Genomic DNA, 26,869 nt, shown 5'->3' on the forward strand with positions numbered 1-26,869 from the left:
GTTACAGACCAGTCTTACGTTCGTGGTGAGCAAAATATTGGAAATGATTCGGAGAGATAGGATTTATGATTATTTAGAGAAACTTAGTTTGATTAAAGATAGTCAGCATGGCTTTGTGAGGGGTAGGCCATGCCTCACAAGCCTCATTGAATTTTTTGAGGATGTGACGAGACACATTGATGAAGGTCGGGCAGTGGCTGTGGTGTATATGGATTTCAGTAAGGCATTTGATAAGTTTCCCCATGGTAGGCTCATTCAGAAAGTTAGGGGGCACGGGATACAGGGAAATTTGGCTGTCTGGATACAGAATTGGCTGGCCGAAAGAAGACAGCAAGTGGTAGTGGATGGAAAGTATTCCGCCTGGAGGTCGGTGACCAGTGGTGTCCCGCAAGGATCTGTTCTGGGACCTCTACTCTTTGTGGTTTGTATAAATGACTTGGATGAGAAAGTGGAAGGGTGGTTAGTAAGTTTGCTGATGACACAAAGGTTGGGATAGTTGTAGATCATGTTGAGGGTTGTTGCAGGTTACAGCAGGACCTTGACAGGATGCAGAGCTGGGCTGAGAAGCGGCAGATGTTGTTCAACCTCAATAAATGTGAAGTGATTCATTTTGGAAGGTCGAATTTGAATGCTGAATACTTGGTTAAAGGCAGTATTCTTGGAAGTGTGGAGGAGCAGAGGAATCTTGGGGTCCACGTACATATATCCCTCAAAGTTGCCACCCAGGTTGATAGGATTGTTAAAATGGCATATAGTGTGTTGGCTTTCATTAACAGGGGGATTTAGTTTAAGAGCCGCGAGGTTTTGCTGCAGCTTTATAAAATTATAGCTAGACTACACTTGGAATATTATGTCCAGTTCTGGTCGCCTCATTATAGGAAGGATGTGGATGCTTTGGAGAGGGTACAAAGGACATTAACCAGGATGCTGCCTGGACTGGAGGGCATGTCGTATGAAGAAAGGTTGAGGGGGCTAGGGCTTTTCTCACTGGAGCGAAGAAGGAAGAGAGGTGACTTGATAGAGGTGTACAAGGTGATGAGAGGCATGGATAGAGTGGATAGCCAGAGACTTTTCCCCAGGGTGGAAGTGGCTGTCACGAGGGGACATAATTTTAAGGTGATTGGAAGAAGGTATAGGGGAGATGTCAGAGGTAGGTTCTTTACACAGAGAGTGGTGGGTGTGTGGAATGCACTGCCAGCAGAGGTGGTGGAGTCAGAGTCATTAGGGACATTTAAGCGTGTCTTAGACAGGCACATGGGCAGCAGTAGATTGAAGGGGTGGAGGTTAGGTTGATCTTAGATTAGGATAAATGGTCGGCACAACATCGTGGGCTGAAGGGCCTGTACTGTGCTGTACTGTTCTATGTTCTAAGACCTCCTTCCTGTTCTTATTGCCTGCCATTGGCAGAGTTTGGAATGATTTGCAGGTTGATATTCTATCTGTTGGCCTTGCTTTGGCCATCAAACCTGGTCTGCATATTAAGTAGCAGATGAGCTGAATAACTGGGTCCAGCTGTCTCTGATGGATACCCTGGTGTTACATCTCTTGCTGTAATATCCCGCCCACTTGATTCTCCGAGTCCCAACGTTTCAGATTTTGGAAGGCACAATTTTAATTATGTGCAAATGAATGGATTTTGAGTCGTTTAAAATTCTGCTCTGTGTCTGTTCATACAACACCAATACATTGATGAACATATTTTTTCAGTGAAGCATTGTAGAGTTGGTACGTTTCTGAGCAAGACAGTTAATTCCCTGGTAAGGTATATTGCATGATTGGAGGTGCTGTCTTTCCGAAAAGAGGTAAAACCAAAACTTTTGTGTGGCAGTTGAAGATCCCATTTTCATTAAACTGTCTGGTAATTACCTCATTGCTGTTTGTGATCTTGCTGTGCACAAATTGGCTGTGTATTCTTGTGATTAATGCAGGAATTTGAGATATATGTTGTATTCTATTTGGTGCAGTAAGGATTAAACATCTGGGTTAATGTGTGTATGACTGTTGCAGTACTGTTTTTAAAAATCCTGGTTTAAAAGACTGCTATGTTTTGGAAGCCAGCAATGCAATTAAAGCATCATAAAAGCTTGGGCTAATGGATATTTGTTTGGATTAAGGGGGTTCCCTGTGGAGTAGTTAATTAGGTACATTGCGTTTCGGCTTGGTAAGTTGCTGTCATTAATGGGAGAAGCTAGATTTTGCAGCAAAGCAGTTTAGTTTAGTTTTAGATTGGGACATGAGCAGAAGTTAAGCATCTGCTCTCTCCGCAATTTGACTGGGGACAGACCAGCAGCAGCTGATCTCAAGACAGTGACTTCCAAGATCTTCCTGTCAAGAGGGTAGGCAGTTTCAACAGTGAAACTATGAAGACAGTTTCTGAAAATTTCAGCTTGAGATCCTGCATCGTTCTGACATGACAGGATTTGTGTTGAAAACATTCTCCAAAGAACATCTCTTAAGCAAGTGTACCTGGATCTGCTGACTATTTAAAAATGGATTGAGATCTGAGATGTTTTTGATTTTAAGGGTTATTGTGTCACTGTATTGATCTGCGCTGTTTAAGGGGTAATTGTAAGCTTTTTTTGTGTGATGTTAAAGATATTTTAATACTGTGCTAGTAATAAAGTTTGTTTTAATATACCAGATCCCTATTTTGTGTGAAGTCACTCCTGGAGCGAAGTATCCTTTCCTCACAGTCTTACAAAATTAAAATAAAATATTGGGATTTCTGTCCAGTATCCTAGCCACTGTTGGGGTCCGGCCAGGGATCATAATAATCCTGCAGTAGAACAGTGACTACACTTTAAACAAGTCTGAGGTTGTGAAAGGCTTTATAATAAACCCAAATAATTTATTTTTTCTTTATAAACAATTTTAATTGACCTAACTGAAGCAGTGGCAGTTTACCTGTCCTGTGGAGCTGGGTCTGGTGTGTAGCGAGATATCTGACCATGTGTATAATTCTTCAACAGGCTCCCCTTGTGACTGTGCATTTGCTGGAGTTGGCCACCATGGCGTTGGTGAGCCTGATGGTCCTGTATGAGGATGATTCAGTGGAAATGCAATTTACAGATGGCTCCAGTCTTCAGCTCTCCCCTTGCGGATCAGAGTTCTTGTTCGAGAAGGCCCCTGCACCGACCATGCACCCCTTGCATGGTTCCTGCCGAGTCCGTCAGCGAACATCGTTTGTCATCAGCACCTACAAGGTAGGAGAGCCCGACTTGCAGAGAGGACAACTTGCACAAGTGCTTTAGAGGTGTTATAATGTAGGAAATGGTGCAGCCAATTTGCACACAGCAAGGCCACGCAAACAGTGATAATGACTAAATAATCTGTTTCTGATTCTGGTTGAAGGAAAGGACACTGAGGCACTTTAGCGAATAATGCCATGTGACCTTTTATGCCCACCTGAGAGAGCAAATGTGGCCAAGGTTTAACATCTCATCTGACATATGGCAGCTCACATTAGTGCAGCACTCCCTCAGCACTACACTTAACTCGTTGTTATCCTTCCATCTATGAAACGTGATGGACTTGCAGCAAATACATCCATTTCAGGTGGGATGTATTCACTTGGTGCACCTTTGCTGATGGCTGAAGAGGCCAAAGCTTGAGAGATAGTCTTTTAAAAAAAAATATTTTTGATTTTCCCTTTTCACATTTTCTCCCAAATTTACACCCACCAATAAACCATAATCAGTAACGAATGTAATGTCAATCCCCATATCAATAATAACAGTCCCATCCTCCCATTAAACCCCAGACATTAGCCCACATGTTAACATAAACAAATGACAAAAAGGAATCAGGAATGACCCATAGTCACCATTAACACAGACAGTCCCCCCCCCCCCCATGTTCGATGTGATCCAATTCTCGAAAGTGCAGAATGAATAACGCCCATGAATTGTAGAACCCCCCCATCCTTCCCCTTAGTTCAAAGTTGACCTTTTCAAGCGTCAAGATTTCCAGCAGGTCCCCCCCCCCCCCGGCACGCCAGGGTGGAGAGGTTGATCTCCACCCTAACAGGATCCGCCTTCGGGCGATCAACGAGGCGAAGGCTTGAGAGGTAGTCTGCCACAAGTGCCGAACATGAAGCTACCAAGTATTATTGGTGACTGTTGCCAAGCCGTTGGGGCCAGTCTGGATTTTGTACTCAATTTTCTGAAATGTCGCTTCTACCTTCTCAGCAGAAGCTGAAGTGATAACCACTAAAGCACAGCTAGCACCCATTAATCTTGCCTTCGAGAAGTGTATGTAACTGCCCTGGTGTATGTCCACACTGCATCCCTTTTATTTGTGCTTTCACCACCAGCAGTTCTGCAATTAATATTCTTGCTTGTTTTCCACTTTAATCATATTTTTATTGCTAAGAAAGATTATGAGAGACACAAAAGCAGAGTGGGTAGCACTGTTGTTTCACAGCGCCAAGGATCCGCGTTCGATTCCCAGCTGGGTCATTATCTGTGCGGAGTCTGTGCGTTCTCCCCGTGGGCTTCCTGCGGGCGCTCCAATTTCCTCCCACAAGTCCCGAAAGATGTGCTATTGGATAATTTGGACATTCTGAATTCTCCCTCGGGGTACCCAGGCAGGCGCCGGAGTGTGGCGACTAGGGGTTTTTCACAGTAACTTCATTGGTGTTAATGTAAGCGTACTTAGTATTCAGAGATCAACAGGTTGGCTAGGCCAGCTACAGACACATGAAGTGTGGTAGTGTCCAGATAATACCCCAGAAGTTGAGTTAAGATAAAAAGTCCAATGCCACTATTTCAAGCAAGGCAGGAGCGTTCTCCCTGGTGTCCTGGGCAATCTTTAGTCAACATCACAGAAACAAATTATCTGATAATCACCTTGTTGATTGTGGATCTTTCTGTGTACACACTGATAGTCATTTTTCCTATACAGGTAAAGCTGCCATAGTCCCAGATGAGAAAGTGGGGCCTTCATGAAGCACCGGGTCAGGGCTGGGTTAGTTCAGTTGACTGGACAGCTGTTCATGATGCAGAGCAAGGTTAGCAGCACGGGTTCAATTCCCGTACCGGCTGAGATTATTCGTTATTTGCCTTCTCAACCTTGCCCCTCGTCTGAGGTGTGGTGATCCTCAAGTTAAATTGCCACCAGCCAGCTCTCCCTCTCATAGGGGAAAGCAGCCTTTGGTCATCTGGGAATATGGCGACTTTACTCGTTTTTCCTATATTAAAGCAGTGACTGCACTTAAACGATTTCAATGGCTGTAAAGTGCTTTGAGATGTAAAATGAAATGAAAATTGGTTATTGTCACAAGTAGGCTTCAAATGAAGTTACTGTGAAAAGCCCCTAGTCGCCACATTCCGGCACCTGTACAGGAATTGAACCCGCGCTGCTGGACTGCCTTGGCCTGCTTTCAAAGCCAGCTATTTAGTCCTGTGCTAAACCAGCCTCTCTGTGTTCTCTGGTCATGAAAAGCACTGTATAAATGCAAATCTTTGTTTCTGTGTCATAAACGCCTCTCTGATCAGCCTATTTTTCTCCACACTTTGCAGTCTTGTTTTCCTTTTTGGTTGTTCATAGGAACCGCCCATTTCCAATTTCAGGTAGTCTAACATCATCTTTCTCTTTCTCCTGGGGACACTGGTTCGAATCCCGCCACGGCAGATGGTGAAATTTGAATTCAATAAATATCTGGAATTAAAAGTCTAATGATGACCATGAAATGATTGTTGTAAAAACCCATCTGGTTCACTGATGTCCTTTCGGGAAGGAAACCTGCCGTCCGTACTTGGTCTGGCCTACATGTGACTCCAGACCCACAGCAATGTATCAGTTCTTGAATGACCTCTGGGATGGGCAACAATTGCAGGCCCAGCCAGCAACGCCCACATCCCATGAACGAATATAAAATAAAATAAAAATCTCCATCCCTCTATACTTCTTCATTCACCTCCTTTAGAAAGTTTTCATGCTTTAGGATGTGGTGAATCCTTGTTGCCTTAAGATATTTTTTAAAAAATTACTAAGACTGCTTTGTAGAGATCGTGAGAAAATAATTTGCAGGACTCTGGGGAAAGATTGAGGAGGAATGGAGTCGGCACTGAAAGAGACCTTTCTGTGCTGTGATTAGAGTGCAAAAATATAACCAATATTTAAAAAAAGAATAACCAATATACTTCCAGTTTCATCTCTTGAGTGATTAATTGTACTGGGGTGTCTTGCTGTGAAAGTCCACTGTGGTTATGTCTGAGCATTTTGTACTGTTTCTATTTCCCCTACAGGAGCAGTTACTGCAAGCTCTGGAGTTCAGGAACCGGTTCACCTCTCGGCCCTATCTCGCAGCAGATCTTATTGCTGCCGGCGAGCTATCGGTAAGTCCTAAATCACGGCAATGCTCAGTGACAGCTCTATCCTTTCCACATTGGCGGCCACTACGAAATACCATGGCTGTAATGTGCTTTGGAATAGAATCCATAAAATCGCTACAGTGCAGAAGGAGGCCATTCCGCCTTGGAGTCTGCACTGACCCTCCGAAAGAGCACCATACCAGATCCACTTAGCTGCCCTAACCCTGTAACTCCATCTAATCTGCACGCCTTTGGACTGTGGGAGGAAACCGGAGCACCCGGAGGAAACCCACGCAGACACCGGGAGAATGTGCAAACTCCACACCGTCACCCAAGGCTGGAATGGTACCCGAGTCCCTGGCGCTGTGAGACAACAGTGCTAACCACTGTGCCACCGTGCTGCCCTGAATGTCCTGAATGTTTCCTTCTGAATTGTTCAGTACGTCTGTACAAATCCGTGCCTCTTTTCTCTTGCCCTCTAGAATATGTTCTTCGATATCTCCGAAGTGAAGTGGCCTGGAACTGTCACAGAAGACGCAGTGAAGATTGCTGACAGTGGACGAGTGACAGTCTCCTCGCTGGGAGGTCACGCGTTTCTCTACCTGGCACCATCTCGTCTGGAGTTCACTGTAGAGTTCCTGGCATGCGTCAACCAATCTCCTGTCAGCAAGCGGCTCATTAAAGCTGGCAGGGGGTGGAATAGTGGGCCTCAACAGCCACTCTGCCACAACTTGAACAAGATTAAGCCTGTAGGATTCGGTGTGGATCGGGGTGGTTCGGGGAGAAAAGTCCAGAGTTCTCAGAGTAAATCAAATGGAGCTTCATATCCCCTAATGCTGGAACTGAGAGATGGAGACTCTATCCGCTGCAAGTACATCTACCAGTACACCTGGGTGGTTCAGCACCACACTGTGTCCTCATGTCCACCAGAGTGGCATTGTCCCCTGAAACTCGCTCTTCATCATGACTGCAAGCAAGAAAAATCACGACTCGATGGGGCACATAACCACCGACAGAGCGCTGACAAACCTCTGGCACCAGGAGTTGATGTGACGCAAGGAACAGCCACTGCTCTTCCCAAAGTGCTGCCACTGAATTGCCCAGCCCCACACCTTCACAGGTAGACATTAGGCAATCGTTTATAACCTAGTAGAGGCTGTGTAACTATCACTGGAACATTTATCACGCCCTGTCTAGACTATGATTCATTGTAACAAGAATGATGTTGTGACCACTGTAATGGGATTCAGTGCGTCACTCCCAGTGTGATGGCACTCCGTGCGTCACTCCCAGTGTGATGGCACTCCGTGCGTCACTCCCAGTGTGATGGCACTCCGTGCGTCACTCCCAGTGTGATGGCCCGCAGTGCGTCACTCCCAGTGTGATGGCCCGCAGTGCGTCACTCCCAGTGTGATGGCACTCCGTGCGTCACTCCCAGTGTGATGGCACTCCGTGCGTCACTCCCAGTGTGATGGCACTCCGTGCGTCACTCCCAGTGTGATGGCACTCCGTGCGTCACTCCCAGTGTGATGGCACTCCGTGCGTCAATCCCAGTGTGATGGCACTCCGTGCGTCACTCCCAGTGTGATGGCACTCCGTGCGTCACTCCCAGTGTGATGGGACGCAGTGCGTCACTCCCAGTGTGATGGCACACCGTGCGTCACTCCCAGTATGATGGCACACCGTGCGTCACTCCCAGTGTGATGGCACACCGTGCGTCACTCCCAGTGTGATGGCACTCCGTGCGTCACTCCCAGTGTGATGGGACGCAGTGCGTCACTCCCAGTGCGATGGGACGCAGTGCGTCACTCCCAGTGTGATGGGACGCAGTGTGTCACTCCCAGTGTGATGGGACGCAGTGCGTCACTCACAGTCTGATGGGACGCAGTGCGTCACTCCCAGTGTGATGGGACGCAGTGCGTCACTCCCAGTGTGATGGGACGCAGTGCGTCACCCCCAGTGTGATGGGACGCAGTGCGTCACCCCCAGTGTGATGGGACGCAGTGCGTCACCCCCAGTGTGATGGGACGCAGTGCGTCACCCCCAGTGTGATGGGACGCAGTGCGTCACTCCCAGTGTGATGGGACGCAGTGCGTCACTCCCAGTGTGATGGGACCCAGTGCGTCACTCCCAGTGTGATGGCCCGCAGTGAGGCACTCCCAGTGTGATGGGACCCAGTGCGTCACTCCCAGTGTGATGGCCCGCAGTGAGGCACTCCCAGTGTGATGGCACACCGTGCGTCACTCCCAGTGTGATGGGACGCAGTGCGTCACTCCCAGTGTGATGGGACGCAGTGCGTCACTCCCAGTGTGATGGCACACCGTGCGTCACTCCCAGTGTGATGGGACGCAGTGCGTCACTCCCAGTGTGATGGCACTCCGTGCGTCACTCCCAGTGTAATGGGACGCAGTGCGTCACTCCCAGTGTGATGGCCCGCAGTGCGCCAGTCCCAGTGTGATGGGACTCCGTGCGCCACTCCCAGTGTGATGGCCCGCAGTGCGTCACTCCCAGTGTGATGGCCCGCAGTAAGGCACTCCCAGTGTGATGGGACTCCGTGCGTCACTCCCAGTGTGATGGCACACCGTGCGTCACTCCCAGTGTGATGGCACACCGTGCGTCACTCCCAGTGTGATGGCACACCGTGCATCACTCCCAGTGTGATGGCACACCGTGCGTCACTCCCAGTGTGATGGGACGCAGTGCGTCACTCCCAGTGTGATGGCACACCGTGCGTCACTCCCAGTGTGATGGGACGCAGTGCGTCACTCCCAGTGTGATGGGACGCAGTGCGTCACTCCCAGTGTGATGGGACGCAGTGCGTCACTCCCAGTGTGATGGGACGCAGTGCGTCACTCCCAGTGTGATGGGACGCAGTGCGTCACTCCCAGTGTGATGGGACGCAGTGCGTCGCTCCCAGTATGATGGGACGCAGTGCGTCACTCCCAGTATGATGGGACGCAGTGCGTCACTCCCAGTGTGATGGCTCGCAGTGCGTCACTCCCAGTGTGATGGGACGCAGTGCGTCACTCCCAGTGTGATGGGACGCAGTGCGTCACTCCCAGTGTAATGGGACGCAGTGCGTCACTCCCAGTGATATGGGACGCAGTGCGTCACTCCCAGTGTGATGGGACGCAGTGCGTCACTCCCAGTGTGATGGGACGCAGTGCGTCACTCCCAGTGTGATGGGACGCAGTGCGTCACTCTCAGTGTGATGGGACGCAGTGCGTCACTCCCAGTGTGATGGCACTCCGTGCGTCACTCCCAGTGTGATGGCACTCCGTGCGTCACTCCCAGTGTGATGGCACTCCGTGCGTCAATCCCAGTGTGATGGCACTCCGTGCGTCACTCCCAGTGTGATGGCACTCCGTGCGTCACTCCCAGTGTGATGGGACGCAGTGCGTCACTCCCAGTGTGATGGCACACCGTGCGTCACTCCCAGTATGATGGCACACCGTGCGTCACTCCCAGTGTGATGGCACACCGTGCGTCACTCCCAGTGTGATGGCACTCCGTGCGTCACTCCCAGTGTGATGGGACGCAGTGCGTCACTCCCAGTGCGATGGGACGCAGTGCGTCACTCCCAGTGTGATGGGACGCAGTGTGTCACTCCCAGTGTGATGGGACGCAGTGCGTCACTCACAGTCTGATGGGACGCAGTGCGTCACTCCCAGTGTGATGGGACGCAGTGCGTCACTCCCAGTGTGATGGGACGCAGTGCGTCACCCCCAGTGTGATGGGACGCAGTGCGTCACCCCCAGTGTGATGGGACGCAGTGCGTCACCCCCAGTGTGATGGGACGCAGTGCGTCACCCCCAGTGTGATGGGACGCAGTGCGTCACTCCCAGTGTGATGGGACGCAGTGCGTCACTCCCAGTGTGATGGGACCCAGTGCGTCACTCCCAGTGTGATGGCCCGCAGTGAGGCACTCCCAGTGTGATGGCACACCGTGCGTCACTCCCAGTGTGATGGGACGCAGTGCGTCACTCCCAGTGTGATGGGACGCAGTGCGTCACTCCCAGTGTGATGGCACACCGTGCGTCACTCCCAGTGTGATGGGACGCAGTGCGTCACTCCCAGTGTGATGGCACTCCGTGCGTCACTCCCAGTGTAATGGGACGCAGTGCGTCACTCCCAGTGTGATGGCCCGCAGTGCGCCAGTCCCAGTGTGATGGGACTCCGTGCGCCACTCCCAGTGTGATGGCCCGCAGTGCGTCACTCCCAGTGTGATGGCCCGCAGTAAGGCACTCCCAGTGTGATGGGACTCCGTGCGTCACTCCCAGTGTGATGGCACACCGTGCGTCACTCCCAGTGTGATGGCACACCGTGCGTCACTCCCAGTGTGATGGCACACCGTGCGTCACTCCCAGTGTGATGGCACACCGTGCATCACTCCCAGTGTGATGGCACACCGTGCATCACTCCCAGTGTGATGGCACACCGTGCGTCACTCCCAGTGTGATGGGACGCAGTGCGTCACTCCCAGTGTGATGGCACACCGTGCGTCACTCCCAGTGTGATGGGACGCAGTGCGTCACTCCCAGTGTGATGGGACGCAGTGCGTCACTCCCAGTGTGATGGGACGCAGTGCGTCACTCCCAGTGTGATGGGACGCAGTGCGTCACTCCCAGTGTGATGGGACGCAGTGCGTCACTCCCAGTGTGATGGGACGCAGTGCGTCGCTCCCAGTATGATGGGACGCAGTGCGTCACTCCCAGTATGATGGGACGCAGTGCGTCACTCCCAGTGTGATGGCTCGCAGTGCGTCACTCCCAGTGTGATGGGACGCAGTGCGTCACTCCCAGTGTGATGGGACGCAGTGCGTCACTCCCAGTGTAATGGGACGCAGTGCGTCACTCCCAGTGATATGGGACGCAGTGCGTCACTCCCAGTGTGATGGGACGCAGTGCGTCACTCCCAGTGTGATGGGACGCAGTGCGTCACTCCCAGTGTGATGGGACGCAGTGCGTCACTCCCAGTGTGATGGGACGCAGTGCGTCACTCCCAGTGTGATGGGACGCAGTGCGTCACTCCCAGTGTGATGGGACGCAGTGCGTCACTCCCAGTGTGATGGGACGCAGTGCGTCACTCCCAGTGTGATGGGACGCAGTGCGTCACTCCCAGTGTGATGGGACGCAGTGCGTCACTCCCAGTGTGATGGGACGCAGTGCGTCACTCCCAGTGTGATGGGACGCAGTGCGTCACTCCCAGTGTGATGGGACGCAGTGCGTCACTCCCAGTGTGATGGGACGCAGTGCGTCACTCCCAGTGTGTTGGGACGCAGTGCGTCACTCCCAGTGTGATGGGACGCAGTGCGTCACACCCAGTGTGATGGGACGCAGTGCGTCACTCCCAGTGTGATGGGACGCAGTGCGTCGCTCCCAGTATGATGGGACGCAGTGCGTCACTCCCAGTATGATGGGACGCAGTGCGTCACTCCCAGTGTGATGGCTCGCAGTGCGTCACTCCCAGTGTGATGGGACGCAGTGCGTCACTCCCAGTGTGATGGGACGCAGTGCGTCACTCCCAGTGTAATGGGACGCAGTGCGTCACTCCCAGTGATATGGGACGCAGTGCGTCACTCCCAGTGTGATGGGACGCAGTGCGTCACTCCCAGTGTGATGGGACGCAGTGCGTCACTCCCAGTGTGATGGGACGCAGTGCGTCACTCCCAGTGTGATGGGACGCAGTGCGTCACTCCCAGTGTGATGGGACGCAGTGCGTCACTCCCAGTGTGATGGGACGCAGTGCGTCACTCCCAGTGTGTTGGGACGCAGTGCGTCACTCCCAGTGTGTTGGGACGCAGTGCGTCACTCCCAGTGTGATGGGACGCAGTGCGTCACTCCCAGTGTGATGGGACGCAGTGCGTCACTCCCAGTGTGATGGGACGCAGTGCGTCACTCCCAGTGTGATGGGACGCAGTGCGTCACTCCCAGTGTGATGGGACGCAGTGCGTCACTCCCAGTGTGATGGGACGCAGTGCGTCACTCCCAGTGTGATGGGACGCAGTGCGTCACTGCCAGTGTGATGGGACGCAGTGCGTCACTCCCAGTGTGATGGGACGCAGTGCGTCACTCCCAGTGTGATGGGACGCAGTGCGTCACTCCCAGTGTGATGGGACGCAGTGCGTCACTCCCAGTGTGGTGGGACGCAGTGCGTCACTCCCAGTGTGATGGCACACCGTGCGTCACTCCCAGTGTGATGGCACACCGTGCGTCACTCCCAGTGTGATGGCACACCGTGCGTCACTCCCAGTGTGATGGGACGCAGTGCGTCACTCCCAGTGTGATGGCACACCGTGCGTCACTCCCAGTGTGATGGCACACCGTGCGTCACTCCCAGTGTGATGGGACGCAGTGCGTCACTCCCAGTGTGATGGGACGCAGTGCGTCACTCCCAGTGTGATGGGACGCAGTGCGTCACTCCCAGTGTGATGGGACGCAGTGCGTCACTCCCAGTGTGATGGGACGCAGTGCGTCACTCCCAGTGTGTTGGGACGCAGTGCGTCACTCCCAGTGTGATGGGACGCAGTGCGTCACTCCCAGTGTGATGGGACGCAGTGCGTCACTCCCAGTGTGATGGCACGCAGTGCGTCACTCCCAGTGTGATGGCACGCAGTGCGTCACTCCCAGTGTGATGGCACGCAGTGCGTCACTCCCAGTGTGATGGCACACCGTGCGTCACTCCCAGTGTGATGGCACACCGTGCGTCACTCCCAGTGTGATGGCACACCGTGCGTCACTCCCAGTGTGATGGCACACCGTGCGTCACTCCCAGTGTGATGGCACACCGTGCGTCACTCCCAGTGTGATGGCACACCGTGCGTCACTCCCAGTGTGATGGCACACCGTGCGTCACTCCCAGTGTGATGGGATGCAGTGCGTCACTCCCAGTGTGATGGCACGCCGTGCGTCACTCCCAGTGTGATGGCACACCGTGCGTCACTCCCAGTGTGATGGGACGCAGTGCGTCACTCCCAGTGTGATGGGACGCAGTACGTCGCTCCCAGTGTGATGGGACGCAGCGCGTCGCTCCCAGTGTGATGGGATGCAGCGCGTCGCTCCCAGTGTGATGGGACGCAGCGCGTCGCTCCCAGTGTGATGGGACGCAGCGCGTCACTCCCAGTGTGATGGGCCGCAGCGCGTCACTCCCAGTGTGATGGGACGCAGCGCGTCACTCCCAGTGTAATGGGACGCAGTGCGTCACTCCCAGTATGATGGGACGCAGTGCGTCACTCCCAGTGTGATGGCTCGCAGTGAGGCACTCCCAGTGTGATGGGACGCAGTGAGGCACTCCCAGTGTGATGGGACGCAGTGCGTCACTCCCAGTGTAATGGGACGCAGTGCGTCACTCCCAGTGTGATGGCACACCGTGCGTCACTCCCAGTGTGATGGCACACCGTGCATCACTCCCAGTGTGATGGCACACCGTGCGTCACTCCCAGTGTGATGGGACGCAGTGCGTCACTCCCAGTGTGATGGGACGCAGTGCGTCACTCCCAGTGTGATGGGACGCAGTGCGTCACTCCCAGTGTGATGGGACGCAGTGCGTCACTCCCAGTGTGATGGGACGCAGTGCGTCACTCCCAGTGTGATGGGACGCAGTGCGTCACTCCCAGTGTGATGGGACGCAGTGCGTCACTCCCAGTGTGATGGGACGCAGTGCGTCACTCCCAGTGTGATGGGACGCAGTGCGTCACTCCCAGTGTGATGGGACGCAGTGCGTCACTCCCAGTGTGATGGGACGCAGTGCGTCACTCCCAGTGTGATGGGACGCAGTGCGTCACTCCCAGTGTGATGGGACGCAGTGCGTCACTCCCAGTGTGATGGGACGCAGTGCGTCACTCCCAGTGTGATGGGACGCAGTGCGTCACTCCCAGTGTGATGGCCCGCAGTGCGGCACTCCCAGTGTGATGGGACGCAGTGCGTCACTCCCAGTGTGATGGCACTCCGTGCGTCACTCCCAGTGTAATGGGACGCAGTGCGTCATTCCCAGTGTAATGGGACCCAGTGCGTCACTCCCAGTGTGATGGCACACCGTGTGTCACTCCCAGTGTGATGGGACGCAGTGCGTCACTCCCAGTGTGATGGCACACCGTGCGTCACTCCCAGTGTGATGGGACGCAGTGCGTCACTCCCAGTGTGATGGGACGCAGTGCGTCACTCCCAGTGTGATGGGACGCAGTGCGTCTCTCCCAGTTCGATGGGACGCAGTGCGTCACTCCCAGTGTAATGGGACGCAGTGCGTCACTCCCAGTGTCATGGCACGCAGTGCGTCACTCCCAGTGTGATGGCACACCGTGCGTCACTCCCAGTGTGATGGGACGCAGTGCGTCGCTCCCAGTATGGTGGGACGCAGTGCGTCACTCCCAGTATGATGGGACGCAGTGCGTCACTCCCAGTGTGATGGCTCGCAGTGCGTCACTCCCAGTGTGATGGGACGCAGTGCGTCACTCCCAGTGTGATGGGACGCAGTGCGTCACTCCCAGTGTAATGGGACGCAGTGCGTCACTCCCAGTGATATGGGACGCAGTGCGTCACTCCCAGTGTGATGGGACGCAGTGCGTCACTCCCAGTGTGATGGGACGCAGTGCGTCACTCCCAGTGTGATGGGACGCAGTGCGTCACTCCCAGTGTGATGGGACGCAGTGCGTCACTCCCAGTGTGATGGGACGCAGTGCGTCACTCCCAGTGTGATGGGACGCAGTGCGTCACTCCCAGTGTGATGGGACGCAGTGCGTCACTCCCAGTGTGGTGGGACGCAGTGCGTCACTCCCAGTGTGATGGCACACCGTGCGTCACTCCCAGTGTGATGGGACGCAGTGCGTCACTCCCAGTGTGATGGGACGCAGTGCGTCACTCCCAGTGTGATGGGACGCAGTGCGTCACTCCCAGTGTGATGGGACGCAGTGCGTCACTCCCAGTGTGTTGGGACGCAGTGCGTCACTCCCAGTGTGATGGGAGGCAGTGCGTCACTCCCAGTGTGATGGGACGCAGTGCGTCACTCCCAGTGTGATGGGACGCAGTGCGTCACTCCCAGTGTGATGGGACGCAGTGCGTCACTCCCAGTGTGTTGGGACGCAGTGCGTCACTCCCAGTGTGATGGCACACCGTGCGTCACTCCCAGTGTGATGGCACACCGTGCGTCACTCCCAGTGTGATGGCACACCGTGCGTCACTCCCAGTGTGATGGGATGCAGTGCGTCACTCCCAGTGTGATGGCACGCCGTGCGTCACTCCCAGTGTGATGGCACACCGTGCGTCACTCCCAGTGTGATGGGACGCAGTGCGTCACTCCCAGTGTGATGGGACGCAGTGCGTCACTCCCAGTGTGATGGGACGCAGCGCGTCGCTCCCAGTGTGATGGGACGCAGCGCGTCGCTCCCAGTGTGATGGGACGCAGCGCGTCGCTCCCAGTGTGATGGGACGCAGCGCGTCACTCCCAGTGTGATGGGCCGCAGCGCGTCACTCCCAGTGTGATGGGACGCAGCGCGTCACTCCCAGTGTAATGGGACGCAGTGCGTCACTCCCAGTATGATGGGACGCAGTGCGTCACTCCCAGTGTGATGGCTCGCAGTGAGGCACTCCCAGTGTGATGGGACGCAGTGAGGCACTCCCAGTGTGATGGGACGCAGTGCGTCACTCCCAGTGTAATGGGACGCAGTGCGTCACTCCCAGTGTGATGGCACACCGTGCGTCACTCCCAGTGTGATGGCACACCGTGCGTCACTCCCAGTGTGATGGCACACCGTGCGTCACTCCCAGTGTGATGGCACACCGTGCGTCACTCCCAGTGTGATGGGACGCAGTGCGTCACTCCCAGTGTGATGGGACGCAGTGCGTCACTCCCAGTGTGATGGGACGCAGTGCGTCACTCCCAGTGTGATGGGACGCAGTGCGTCACTCCCAGTGTGATGGGACGCAGTGCGTCACTCCCAGTGTGATGGGACGCAGTGCGTCACTCCCAGTGTCATGGCACGCAGTGCGTCACTCCCAGTGTGATGGCACACCGTGCGTCACTCCCATTGTGATGTCACACCGTGCGTCACTCCCAGTGTGATGGCACGCAGTGCGTCACTCCCAGTGTGATGGGACGCAGTGCGTCACTCCCAGTGTGATGGGACGCAGTGCGTCACTCCCAGTGTGATGGGACGCAGTGCGTCACTCCCAGTGTGATGGGACGCAGTGCGTCACTCCCAGTGTGATGGGACGCAGTGCGTCACTCCCAGTGTGATGGGACGCAGTGCGTCACTCCCAGTGTGATGGGACGCAGTGCGTCACTCCCAGTGTGATGGGACGCAGTGCGTCACTCCCAGTGTGATGGCACGCAGTGCGTCACTCCCAGTGTGATGGCACACCGTGCGTCACTCCCAGTGTGATGGCACACCGTGCGTCACTCCCAGTGTGATGGCACACCGTGCGTCACTCCCAGTGTGATGGGACGCAGTGCGTCACTCCCAGTGTGATGGCACGCCGTGCGTCACTCCCAGTGTGATGGCACACCGTGCGTCACTCCCAGTGTGATGGGACGCAGCGCGTCACTCCCTGTGTGATGGGACGCAGCGCGTCACTCCCAGTGTGATGGGACGCAGCGCGTCACTCCCAGTGTGATGGGACGCAGCGCGTCACTCCCAGTGTGATGGGACGCAGCGCGTCACTCCCAGTGTGATGGGACGCAGCGCGTCACTCCCAGTGTGATGGGACGCAGCGCGTCACTCCCAGTGTGATGGGACGCAGCGCGTCACTTCCAGTGTGATGGGACGCAGCGCGTCACTCCCAGTGTGATGGGACGCAGCGCGTCACTCCCAGTGTGATGGGACGCAGCGCGTCACTCCCAGTGTGATGGCTCGCAGTGAGGCACTCCCAGTGTGATGGGACGCAGTGCGTCACTCCCAGTGTAATGGGACGCAGTGCGTCACTCCCAGTGTAATGGGACGCAGTGAGGCACTCCCAGTGTGATGGGACGCAGTGCGTCACTCCCAGTGTGATGGGACGCAGTGCGTCACTCCCAGTGTGATGGCCCGCAGTGAGGCACTCCCAGTGTGATGGGACGCAGTGCGTCACTCCCAGTGTGATGGCACACCGTGCGTCACTCCCAGTGTGATGGGACGCAGTGCGTCACTCCCAGTGTGATGGGACGCAGTGCGTCACTCCCAGTGTGATGGGACGCAGTGCGTCACTCCCAGTGTGATGGCACACCGTGCGTCACTCCCAGTGTGATGGCACACCGTGCGTCACTCCCAGTGTGATGGGACGCAGTGCGTCACTCCCAGTGTGATGGGACGCAGTGCGTCACTCCCAGTGTGATGGGACGCAGTGCGTCACTCCCAGTGTGATGGGACGCAGTGCGTCACTCCCAGTGTGATGGGACGCAGTGCGTCACTCCCAGTGTGATGGGACGCAGTGCGTCACTCCCAGTGTGATGGGACGCAGTGCGTCACTCCCAGTGTGATGGGACGCAGTGCGTCACTCCCAGTGTGATGGGACGCAGTGCGTCACTCCCAGTGTGATGGGACGCAGTGCGTCACTCCCAGTGTGATGGCCCGCAGTGAGGCACTCCCAGTGTGATGGGACGCAGTGCGTCACTCCCAGTGTGATGGCACTCCGTTCGTCACTCCCAGTGTGATGGGACGCAGTGCGTCACTCCCAGTGTGATGGGACCCAGTGCGTCACTCCCAGTGTGATGGGACGCAGTGCGTCACTCCCAGTGTGATGGGACGCAGTGCGTCACTCCCAGTGTGATGGGACGCAGTGCGTCACTCCCAGTGTGATGGGACGCAGTGCGTCACTCCCAGTGTGATGGGACGCAGTGCGTCACTCCCAGTGTGATGGGACGCAGTGCGTCACTCCCAGTGTGATGGGACGCAGTGCGTCACTCCCAGTGTGATGGGACGCAGTGCGTCACTCCCAGTGTGATGGGACGCAGTGCGTCACTCCCAGTGTGATGGGACGCAGTGCGTCACTCCCAGTGTGATGGGACGCAGTGCGTCACTCCCAGTGTGATGGGACGCAGTGCGTCACTCCCAGTGTGATGGCCCGCTGTGAGGCACTCCCAGTGTGATGGGACGCAGTGCGTCACTCCCAGTGTGATGGCACTCCGTGCGTCACTCCCAGTGTAATGGGACGCAGTGCGTCATTCCCAGTGTAATGGGACCCAGTGCGTCACTCCCAGTGTGATGGCACACCGTGCGTCACTCCCAGTGTGATGGGACGCAGTGCGTCACTCCCAGTGTGATGGCACACCGTGCGTCATTCCCAGTGTGATGGGACGCAGTGCGTCACTCCCAGTGTGATGGGACCCAGTGCGTCACTCCCAGTGTGATGGCACTCCGTGCGTCACTCCCAGTGTAATGGGACGCAGTGCGTCTCTCCCAGTGTGATGGCCCGCAGTGCGCCAGTCCCAGTGTGATGGGACTCGTGCGCCACTCCCAGTGTGATGGCCCGCAGTGCGCCACTCCCAGTGTGATGGCCCGCAGTGCGTCACTCCCAGTGTGATGGCCCGAAGTGCGTCACTCCCATTGTGATGGGACTCCGTGCGTCACTCCCAGTGTGATGGCCCGCAGTGCGTCACTCCCAGTGTGATGGCCCGCAGTGCGTCACTCCCAGTGTGATGGGACTCCGTGCGTCACTCCCAGTGTGATGGCACACCGTGCGTCACTCCCAGTGTGATGGCCCGCAGTGCGCCACTCCCAGTGTGATGGCCCGCAGTGAGGCACTCCCAGTGTGATGGCCCGCAGTGAGGCACTCCCAGTGTGATGGCCCGCAGTGAGGCACTCCCAGTGTGATGGCCCACAGTGAGGCACTCCCAGTGTGATGGCCCGCAGTGAGGCACTCCCAGTGTGATGGCCCGCCGTGCGCCACCCCCAGCGTGATGGGACTCCGTGTGTCCCTCCCAGTGTGATGGCCCGCAGTGAGGCACTCCCAGTGTGATGGCCCGCAGTCCGCCACTCCCAGTGTGATGGCCCGCAGTGAGGCACTCCCAGTGTGATGGCCCGCCGTGCGCCACCCCCAGCGTGATGGGACTCCGTGTGTCCCTCCCAGTGTGATGGCCCGCAGTGAGGCACTCCCAGTGTGATGGCCCGCAGTGAGGCACTCCCAGTGTGATGGGACTCCGTGCGTCGCTCCCAGTGTGATGGCCCGCAGTGAGGCACTCCCAGTGTGATGGCCCGCAGTGAGGCACTCCCAGTGTGATGGCCCGCAGTGAGGCACTCCCAGTGTGATGGGACTCCGTGCGTCACTCCCAGTGTGATGGCCCGCAGTGAGGCACTCCCAGTGTGATGGGACTCCGGGCGTCACTCCCAGTGTGATGGCCCGCAGTGAGGCACTCCCAGTGTGATGGCACACCGTGCGTCGCTCCCAGTGTGATGGCCCGCAGTGAGGCACTCCCAGTGTGATGGGACGCAGTGCGTCACTCCCAGTGTGATGGCACACCGTGCGTCACTCCCAGTGTGATGGCACACCGTGCGTCACTCCCAGTGTGATGGGACGCAGTGCGTCACTCCCAGTGTGATGGCACGCCGTGCGTCACTCCCAGTGTGATGGCACACCGTGCGTCACTCCCAGTGTGATGGGACGCAGCGCGTCACTCCCAGTGTGATGGGACGCAGCGCGTCACTCCCAGTGTGATGGGACGCAGCGCGTCACTCCCAGTGTGATGGGACGCAGCGCGTCACTCCCAGTGTGATGGGACGCAGCGCGTCACTCCCAGTGTGATGGGACGCAGCGCGTCACTCCCAGTGTGATGGGACGCAGCGCGTCACTCCCAGTGTAATGGGACGCAGCGCGTCACTCCCAGTGTAATGGGACGCAGCGCGTCACTCCCAGTATGATGGGACGCAGTGCGTCACTCCCAGTGTGATGGCTCGCAGTGAGGCACTCCCAGTGTGATGGGACGCAGTGCGTCACTCCCAGTGTAATGGGACGCAGTGCGTCACTCCCAGTGCGATGGGACGCAGTGAGGCACTCCCAGTGCGTTGGGACGCAGTGCGTCACTCCCAGTGTGATGGGACGCAGTGCGTCACTCCCAGTGTGATGGGACGCAGTGCGTCACTCCCAGTGTGATGGGACGCAGTGCGTCACTCCCAGTGTGATGGCACACCGTGCGTCACTCCCAGTGTGATGGGACGCAGTGCGTCACTCCCAGTGTGATGGGACGCAGTGCGTCACTCCCAGTGTGATGGGACGCAGTGCGTCATTCCCAGTGTGATGGGACGCAGTGCGTCACTCCCAGTGTGTTGGGACGCAGTGCGTCACTCCCAGTGTGATGGGACGCAGTGCGTCACTCCCAGTGTGATGGGACGCAGTGCGTCACTCCCAGTGTGATGGGACGCAGTGCGTCACTCCGTGTGATGGGACGCAGTGCGTCACTCCCAGTGTGATGGGACGCAGTGCGTCACTCCCAGTGTGATGGCCCGCAGTGAGGCACTCCCAGTGTGATGGCACTCCGTGCGTCACTCCCAGTGTAATGGGACGCAGTGCGTCTTTCCCAGTGTAATGGGACCCAGTGCGTCACTCCCAGTGTGATGGCACACCGTGTGTCACTCCCAGTGAGATGGGACGCAGTGCGTCACTCCCAGTGTGATGGCACACCGTGCGTCACTCCCAGTGTGATGGGACGCAGTGCGTCACTCCCAGTGTGATGGGACGCAGTGCGTCACTCCCAGTGTAATGGGACCCAGTGCGTCACTCCCAGTGTGATGGCACTCCGTGCGTCACTCCCAGTGTAATGGGACGCAGTGCGTCACTCCCAGTGTGATGGCCCGCAGTGCGCCAGTCCCAGTGTGATGGGACTCGTGCGTCACTCCCAGTGTGATGGCCCGCAGTGCGTCACTCCCAGTGTGATGACCCGCAGTACGTCACTCCCAGTGTGATGGGACTCCGTGCGTCACTCCCAGTGTGATGGCCCGCAGTGCGTCACTCCCAGTGTGATGGCCCGCAGTGCGTCACTCCCAGTGTGATGGCCCGCAGTGCGTCACTCCCAGTGTGATGGCCCGCAGTGCGTCACTCCCAGTGTGATGGCCCGCAGTGCGTCACTCCCAGTGTGATGGCCCGCAGTGCGTCACTCCCAGTGTGATGGCCCGCAGTGCGCCACTCCCAGTGTGATGGCCCGCAGTGATGGACTCCCAGTGTGATGGCACACCGTGCGTCACTCCCAGTGTGATGGGACGCAGTGCGTCACTCCCAGTGTGATGGGACGCAGTGCGTCATTCCCAGTGTGATGGGACGCAGTGCGTCACTCCCAGTGTGTTGGGACGCAGTGCGTCACTCCCAGTGTGATGGCACACCGTGCGTCACTCCCAGTGTGATGGGACGCAGCGCGTCACTCCCAGTGTGATGGGACGCAGCGCGTCACTCCCAGTGTGATGGCACACCGTGCGTCACTCCCAGTGTAATGGGACGCAGCGCGTCACTCCCAGTGTGATGGGACGCAGCGCGTCACTCCCAGTGTAATGGGACGCAGCGCGTCACTCCCAGTGTGATGGGACGCAGCGCGTCACTCCCAGTGTGATGGGACGCAGCGCGTCACTACCAGTGTGATGGGACGCAGTGCGTCACTCCCAGTGTGATGGCACACCGTGCGTCACTCCCAGTGTAATGGGACGCAGCGCGTCACTCCCAGTGTGATGGGACGCAGCGCGTCACTCCCAGTGTGATGGGACGCAGCGCGTCACTCCCAGTGTGATGGGACGCAGCGCGTCACTTCCAGTGTGATGGGACGCAGTGCGTCACTCCCAGTGTGATGGGACGCAGCGCGTCACTCCCAGTGTAATGGGACGCAGCGCGTCACTCCCAGTGTAATGGGACGCAGCGCGTCACTCCCAGTATGATGGGACGCAGTGCGTCACTCCCAGTGTGATGGCTCGCAGTGAGGCACTCCCAGTGTGATGGGACGCAGTGCGTCACTCCCAGTGTAATGGGACGCAGTGCGTCACTCCCAGTGCGATGGGACGCAGTGAGGCACTCCCAGTGCGTTGGGACGCAGTGCGTCACTCCCAGTGCGATGGGACGCAGTGCGTCACTCCCAGTGTGATGGGACGCAGTGCGTCACTCCCAGTGTGATGGCACACCGTGCGTCACTCCCAGTGTGATGGGACGCAGTGCGTCACTCCCAGTGTGATGGGACGCAGTGCGTCACTCCCAGTGTGATGGGACGCAGTGCGTCATTCCCAGTGTGATGGGACGCAGTGCGTCACTCCCAGTGTGTTGGGACGCAGTGCGTCACTCCCAGTGTGATGGGACGCAGTGCGTCACTCCCAGTGTGATGGGACGCAGTGCGTCACTCCCAGTGTGATGGGACGCAGTGCGTCACTCCGTGTGATGGGACGCAGTGCGTCACTCCCAGTGTGATGGGACGCAGTGCGTCACTCCCAGTGTGATGGCCCGCAGTGAGGCACTCCCAGTGTGATGGCACTCCGTGCGTCACTCCCAGTGTAATGGGACGCAGTGCGTCTTTCCCAGTGTAATGGGACCCAGTGCGTCACTCCCAGTGTGATGGCACACCATGTGTCACTCCCAGTGTGATGGGACGCAGTGCGTCACTCCCAGTGTGATGGCACACCGTGCGTCACTCCCAGTGTGATGGGACGCAGTGCGTCACTCCCAGTGTGATGGGACGCAGTGCGTCACTCCCAGTGTAATGGGACCCAGTGCGTCACTCCCAGTGTGATGGCACTCCGTGCGTCACTCCCAGTGTAATGGGACGCAGTGCGTCACTCCCAGTGTGATGGCCCGCAGTGCGCCAGTCCCAGTGTGATGGGACTCGTGCGTCACTCCCAGTGTGATGGCCCGCAGTGCGTCACTCCCAGTGTGATGACCCGCAGTACGTCACTCCCAGTGTGATGGGACTCCGTGCGTCACTCCCAGTGTGATGGCCCGCAGTGCGTCACTCCCAGTGTGATGGCCCGCAGTGCGTCACTCCCAGTGTGATGGCCCGCAGTGCGTCACTCCCAGTGTGATGGCCCGCAGTGCGTCACTCCCAGTGTGATGGCCCGCAGTGCGTCACTCCCAGTGTGATGGCCCGCAGTGCGTCACTCCCAGTGTGATGGCCCGCAGTGTGCCACTCCCAGTGTGATGGCCCGCAGTGAGGCACTCCCAGTGTGATGGCCCGCAGTGAGGCACTCCCAGTGTGATGGCCCGCAGTGAGGCACTCCCAGTGTGATGGCCCGCAGTGAGGCACTCCCAGTGTGATGGCCCACAGTGAGGCACTCCCAGTGTGATGGCCCGCAGTGAGGCACTCCCAGTGTGATGGCCCGCCGTGCGCCACCCCCAGCGTGATGGGACTCCGTGTGTCCCTCCCAGTGTGATGGCCCGCAGTGAGGCACTCCCAGTGTGATGGCCCGCAGTGCGCCACTCCCAGTGTGATGGCCCGCAGTGAGGCACTCCCAGTGTGATGGCCCGCCGTGCGCCACCCCCAGCGTGATGGGACTCCGTGTGTCCCTCCCAGTGTGATGGCCCGCAGTGAGGCACTCCCAGTGTGATGGCCCGCAGTGAGGCACTCCCAGTGTGATGGGACTCCGTGCGTCGCTCCCAGTGTGATGGCCCGCAGTGAGGCACTCCCAGTGTGATGGCCCGCAGTGAGGCACTCCCAGTGTGATGGCCCGCAGTGAGGCACTCCCAGTGTGATCGGACTCCGTGCGTCACTCCCAGTGTGATGGCCCGCAGTGAGGCACTCCCAGTGTGATGGGACTCCGGGCGTCACTCCCAGTGTGATGGCCCGCAGTGAGGCACTCCCAGTGTGATGGCACACCGTGCGTCGCTCCCAGTGTGATGGCCCGCAGTGAGGCACTCCCAGTGTGATGGGACGCAGTGCGTCACTCCCAGTGTGATGGCCCGCAGTGAGGCACTCCCAGTGTGATGGCCCGCAGTGCGTCACTCCCAGTGTGATGGCCCGCAGTGCGTCACTCCCAGTGTGATGGCCCGCAGTGAGGCACTCCCAGTGTGATGGCCCGCAGTGAGGCACTCCCAGTGTGATGGCCCGCAGTGAGGCACTCCCAGTGTGATGGCCTGCAGTGAGGCACTCCCAGTGTGATGGCCCGCAGTGAGGCACTCCCAGTGTGATGGCCCGCAGTGCGTCACTCCCAGTGTGATGGCCCGCAGTGAGGCACTCCCAGTGTGATGGCCCGCAGTGAGGCACTCCCAGCGTGATGGCCCGCAGTGCGTCACTCCCAGTGTGAAGGCCCGCAGTGAGGCACTCCCAGTGTGATGGCCCGCAGTGAGGCACTCCCAGTGTGATGGCCCGCAGTGAGGCACTCCCAGCGTGATGGGACGCAGTGAGGCACTCCCAGTGTGATGGCCCGCAGTGAGGCACTCCCAGTGTGATGGTCCGCAGTGAGGCACTCCCAGTGTGATGGCCCGCAGTGAGGCACTCCCAGTGTGATGGCCCGCAGTGAGGCACTCCCAGTGTGATGGCCCGCAGTGAGGCACTCCCAGTGTGATGGCCCGCAGTGAGGCACTCCCAGTGTGATGGCCCGCAGTGACGCACTCCCAGTGTGATGGCCCGCAGTGAGGCACTCCCAGTGTGATGGCCCGCAGTGAGGCACTCCCAGCATGATGGGACGCAGTGAGGCACTCCCAGTGTGATGGCCCGCAGTGAGGCACTCCCAGTGTGATGGCCCGCAGTGAGGCACTCCCAGTGTGATGGCCCGCAGTGAGGCACTCCCAGTGTGATGGCCCGCAGTGAGGCACTCCCAGTGTGATGGCCCGCAGTGAGGCACTCCCAGTGTGATGGCCCGCAGTGAGGCACTCCCAGTGTGATGGCCCGCAGTGAGGCACTCCCAGTGTGATGGCCCGCAGTGAGGCACTCCCAGTGTGATGGCCCGCAGTGAGGCACTCCCAGTGTGATGGCCCGCAGTGAGGCACTCCCAGTGTGATGGCCCGCAGTGAGGCACTCCCAGTGTGATGGCCCGCAGTGAGGCACTCCCAGTGTGATGGCCCGCAGTGAGGCACTCCCAGTGTGATGGCCCGCAGTGAGGCACTCCCAGTGTGATGGCCCGCAGTGAGGCACTCCCAGTGTGATGGCCCGCAGTGAGGCACTCCCAGTGTGATGGCTTGCAGTGAGGCACTCCCAGCGTGATGGCCCGCAGTGAGGCACTCCCAGCGTGATGGCCCGCAGTGAGGCACTCCCAGCGTGATGGGACGCAGTGAGGCACTCCCAGCGTGATGGCCCGCAGTGAGGCACTCCCAGTGTGATGGCCCGCAGTGAGGCACTCCCAGTGTGATGGCACACCGTGCGTCACTCCCAGTGTGATGGCCCGCAGTGAGGCACTCCCAGTGTGATGGCCCGCAGTGAGGCACTCCCAGTGTGAACACCCGCAGTGAGGCACTCCCAGCGTGATGGGACGCAGTGAGGCACTCCCAGTGTGATGGCCCGCAGTGAGGCACTCCCAGTGTGATGGCCCGCAGTGAGGCACTCCCAGTGTGATGGCCCGCAGTGCGTCAGTCCCAGTGTGATGGCCCGCAGTGAGGCACTCCCAGTGTGATGGCCCGCAGTGAGGCACTCCCAGTGTGATGGCCCGCAGTGCGCCACTCCCAGTGTGATGGCCTGCAGTGCGCCACTCCCAGTGTGATGGCCCGCCTTGCGCCACTCCCAGCGTGATGGGACTCCGTGCGTCACTCCCAGTGTGATGGGACGCAGCGCGTCACTTCCAGTGTGATGGGACGCAGTGCGTCACTCCCAGTGTGATGGAACGCAGTGCGTCACTCCCAGTGTGATGGGACGCAGTGCGTCACTCCCAGTGTGATGGGACGCAGTGCGTCACTCCCAGTGTGATGGCCCGCAGTGAGGCACTCCCAGTGTGATGGGACGCAGTGCGTCACTCCCAGTGTGATGGCACTCCGTGCGTCACTCCCAGTGTAATGGGACGCAGTGCGTCATTCCCAGTGTAATGGGACCCAGTGCGTCACTCCCAGTGTGATGGCACACCGTGTGTCACTCCCAGTGTGATGTGACGCAGTGCGTCACTCCCAGTGTGATGGCACACCGTGCGTCACTCCCAGTGTGATGGGACGCAGTGCGTCACTCCCAGTGTGATGGGACGCAGTGCGTCACTCCCAGTGTAATGGGACGCAGTGCGTCACTCCCAGTGTGATGGCACGCAGTGCGTCACTCCCAGTGTGATGGCACACCGTGCGTCACTCCCAGTGTGATGGCACACCATGCGTCACTCCCAGTGTGATGGCACACCGTGCGTCACTCCCAGTGTGATGGCACACCGTGCGTCACTCCCAGTGTGATGGCACACCGTGCGTCACTCCCAGTGTGATGGGACGCAGTGCGTCACTCCCAGTGTGATGGCACGCCGTGCGTCACTCCCAGTGTGATGGGACGCAGTGCGTCACTCCCAGTGTGATGGGATGCAGTGCGTCACTCCCAGTGTGATGGGACGCAGTGCGTCACTCCCAGTGTGATGGGACGCAGTGCGTCACTCCCAGTGTGATGGGACGCAGTGCGTCACTCCCAGTGTGATGGCACACCGTGCGTCACTCCCAGTGTGATGGCACACCGTGCGTCACTCCCAGTGTGATGGGACGCAGTGCGTCACTCCCAGTGTGATGGCACGC

General features: G+C 57.8%; 1 protein-coding gene across 4 annotated transcripts in view; it reads left to right on the plus strand.

Annotated features, from left to right (window-relative positions):
- c9h5orf34 (chromosome 9 C5orf34 homolog) overlaps window positions 1–26,869 on the plus strand; it is an 86,340-nt gene that overhangs the window by 11,610 nt on the left and 47,861 nt on the right. For all 4 annotated transcript variants that reach the window (XM_072515632.1, XM_072515634.1, XM_072515635.1 and 1 more), the window contains exons 2-4: window positions 2,970–3,203; window positions 6,249–6,338; window positions 6,797–7,434. In XM_072515632.1, the coding sequence (XP_072371733.1) occupies window positions 2,970–3,203; window positions 6,249–6,338; window positions 6,797–7,434 (962 nt within the window). The remainder of the gene's footprint in view (window positions 1–2,969; window positions 3,204–6,248; window positions 6,339–6,796; window positions 7,435–26,869) is intronic.

The sequence above is a fragment of the Scyliorhinus torazame genome, chromosome 9 (assembly GCF_047496885.1).
Source record: "Scyliorhinus torazame isolate Kashiwa2021f chromosome 9, sScyTor2.1, whole genome shotgun sequence".
Classification (NCBI taxonomy): domain Eukaryota; kingdom Metazoa; phylum Chordata; class Chondrichthyes; order Carcharhiniformes; family Scyliorhinidae; genus Scyliorhinus; species Scyliorhinus torazame.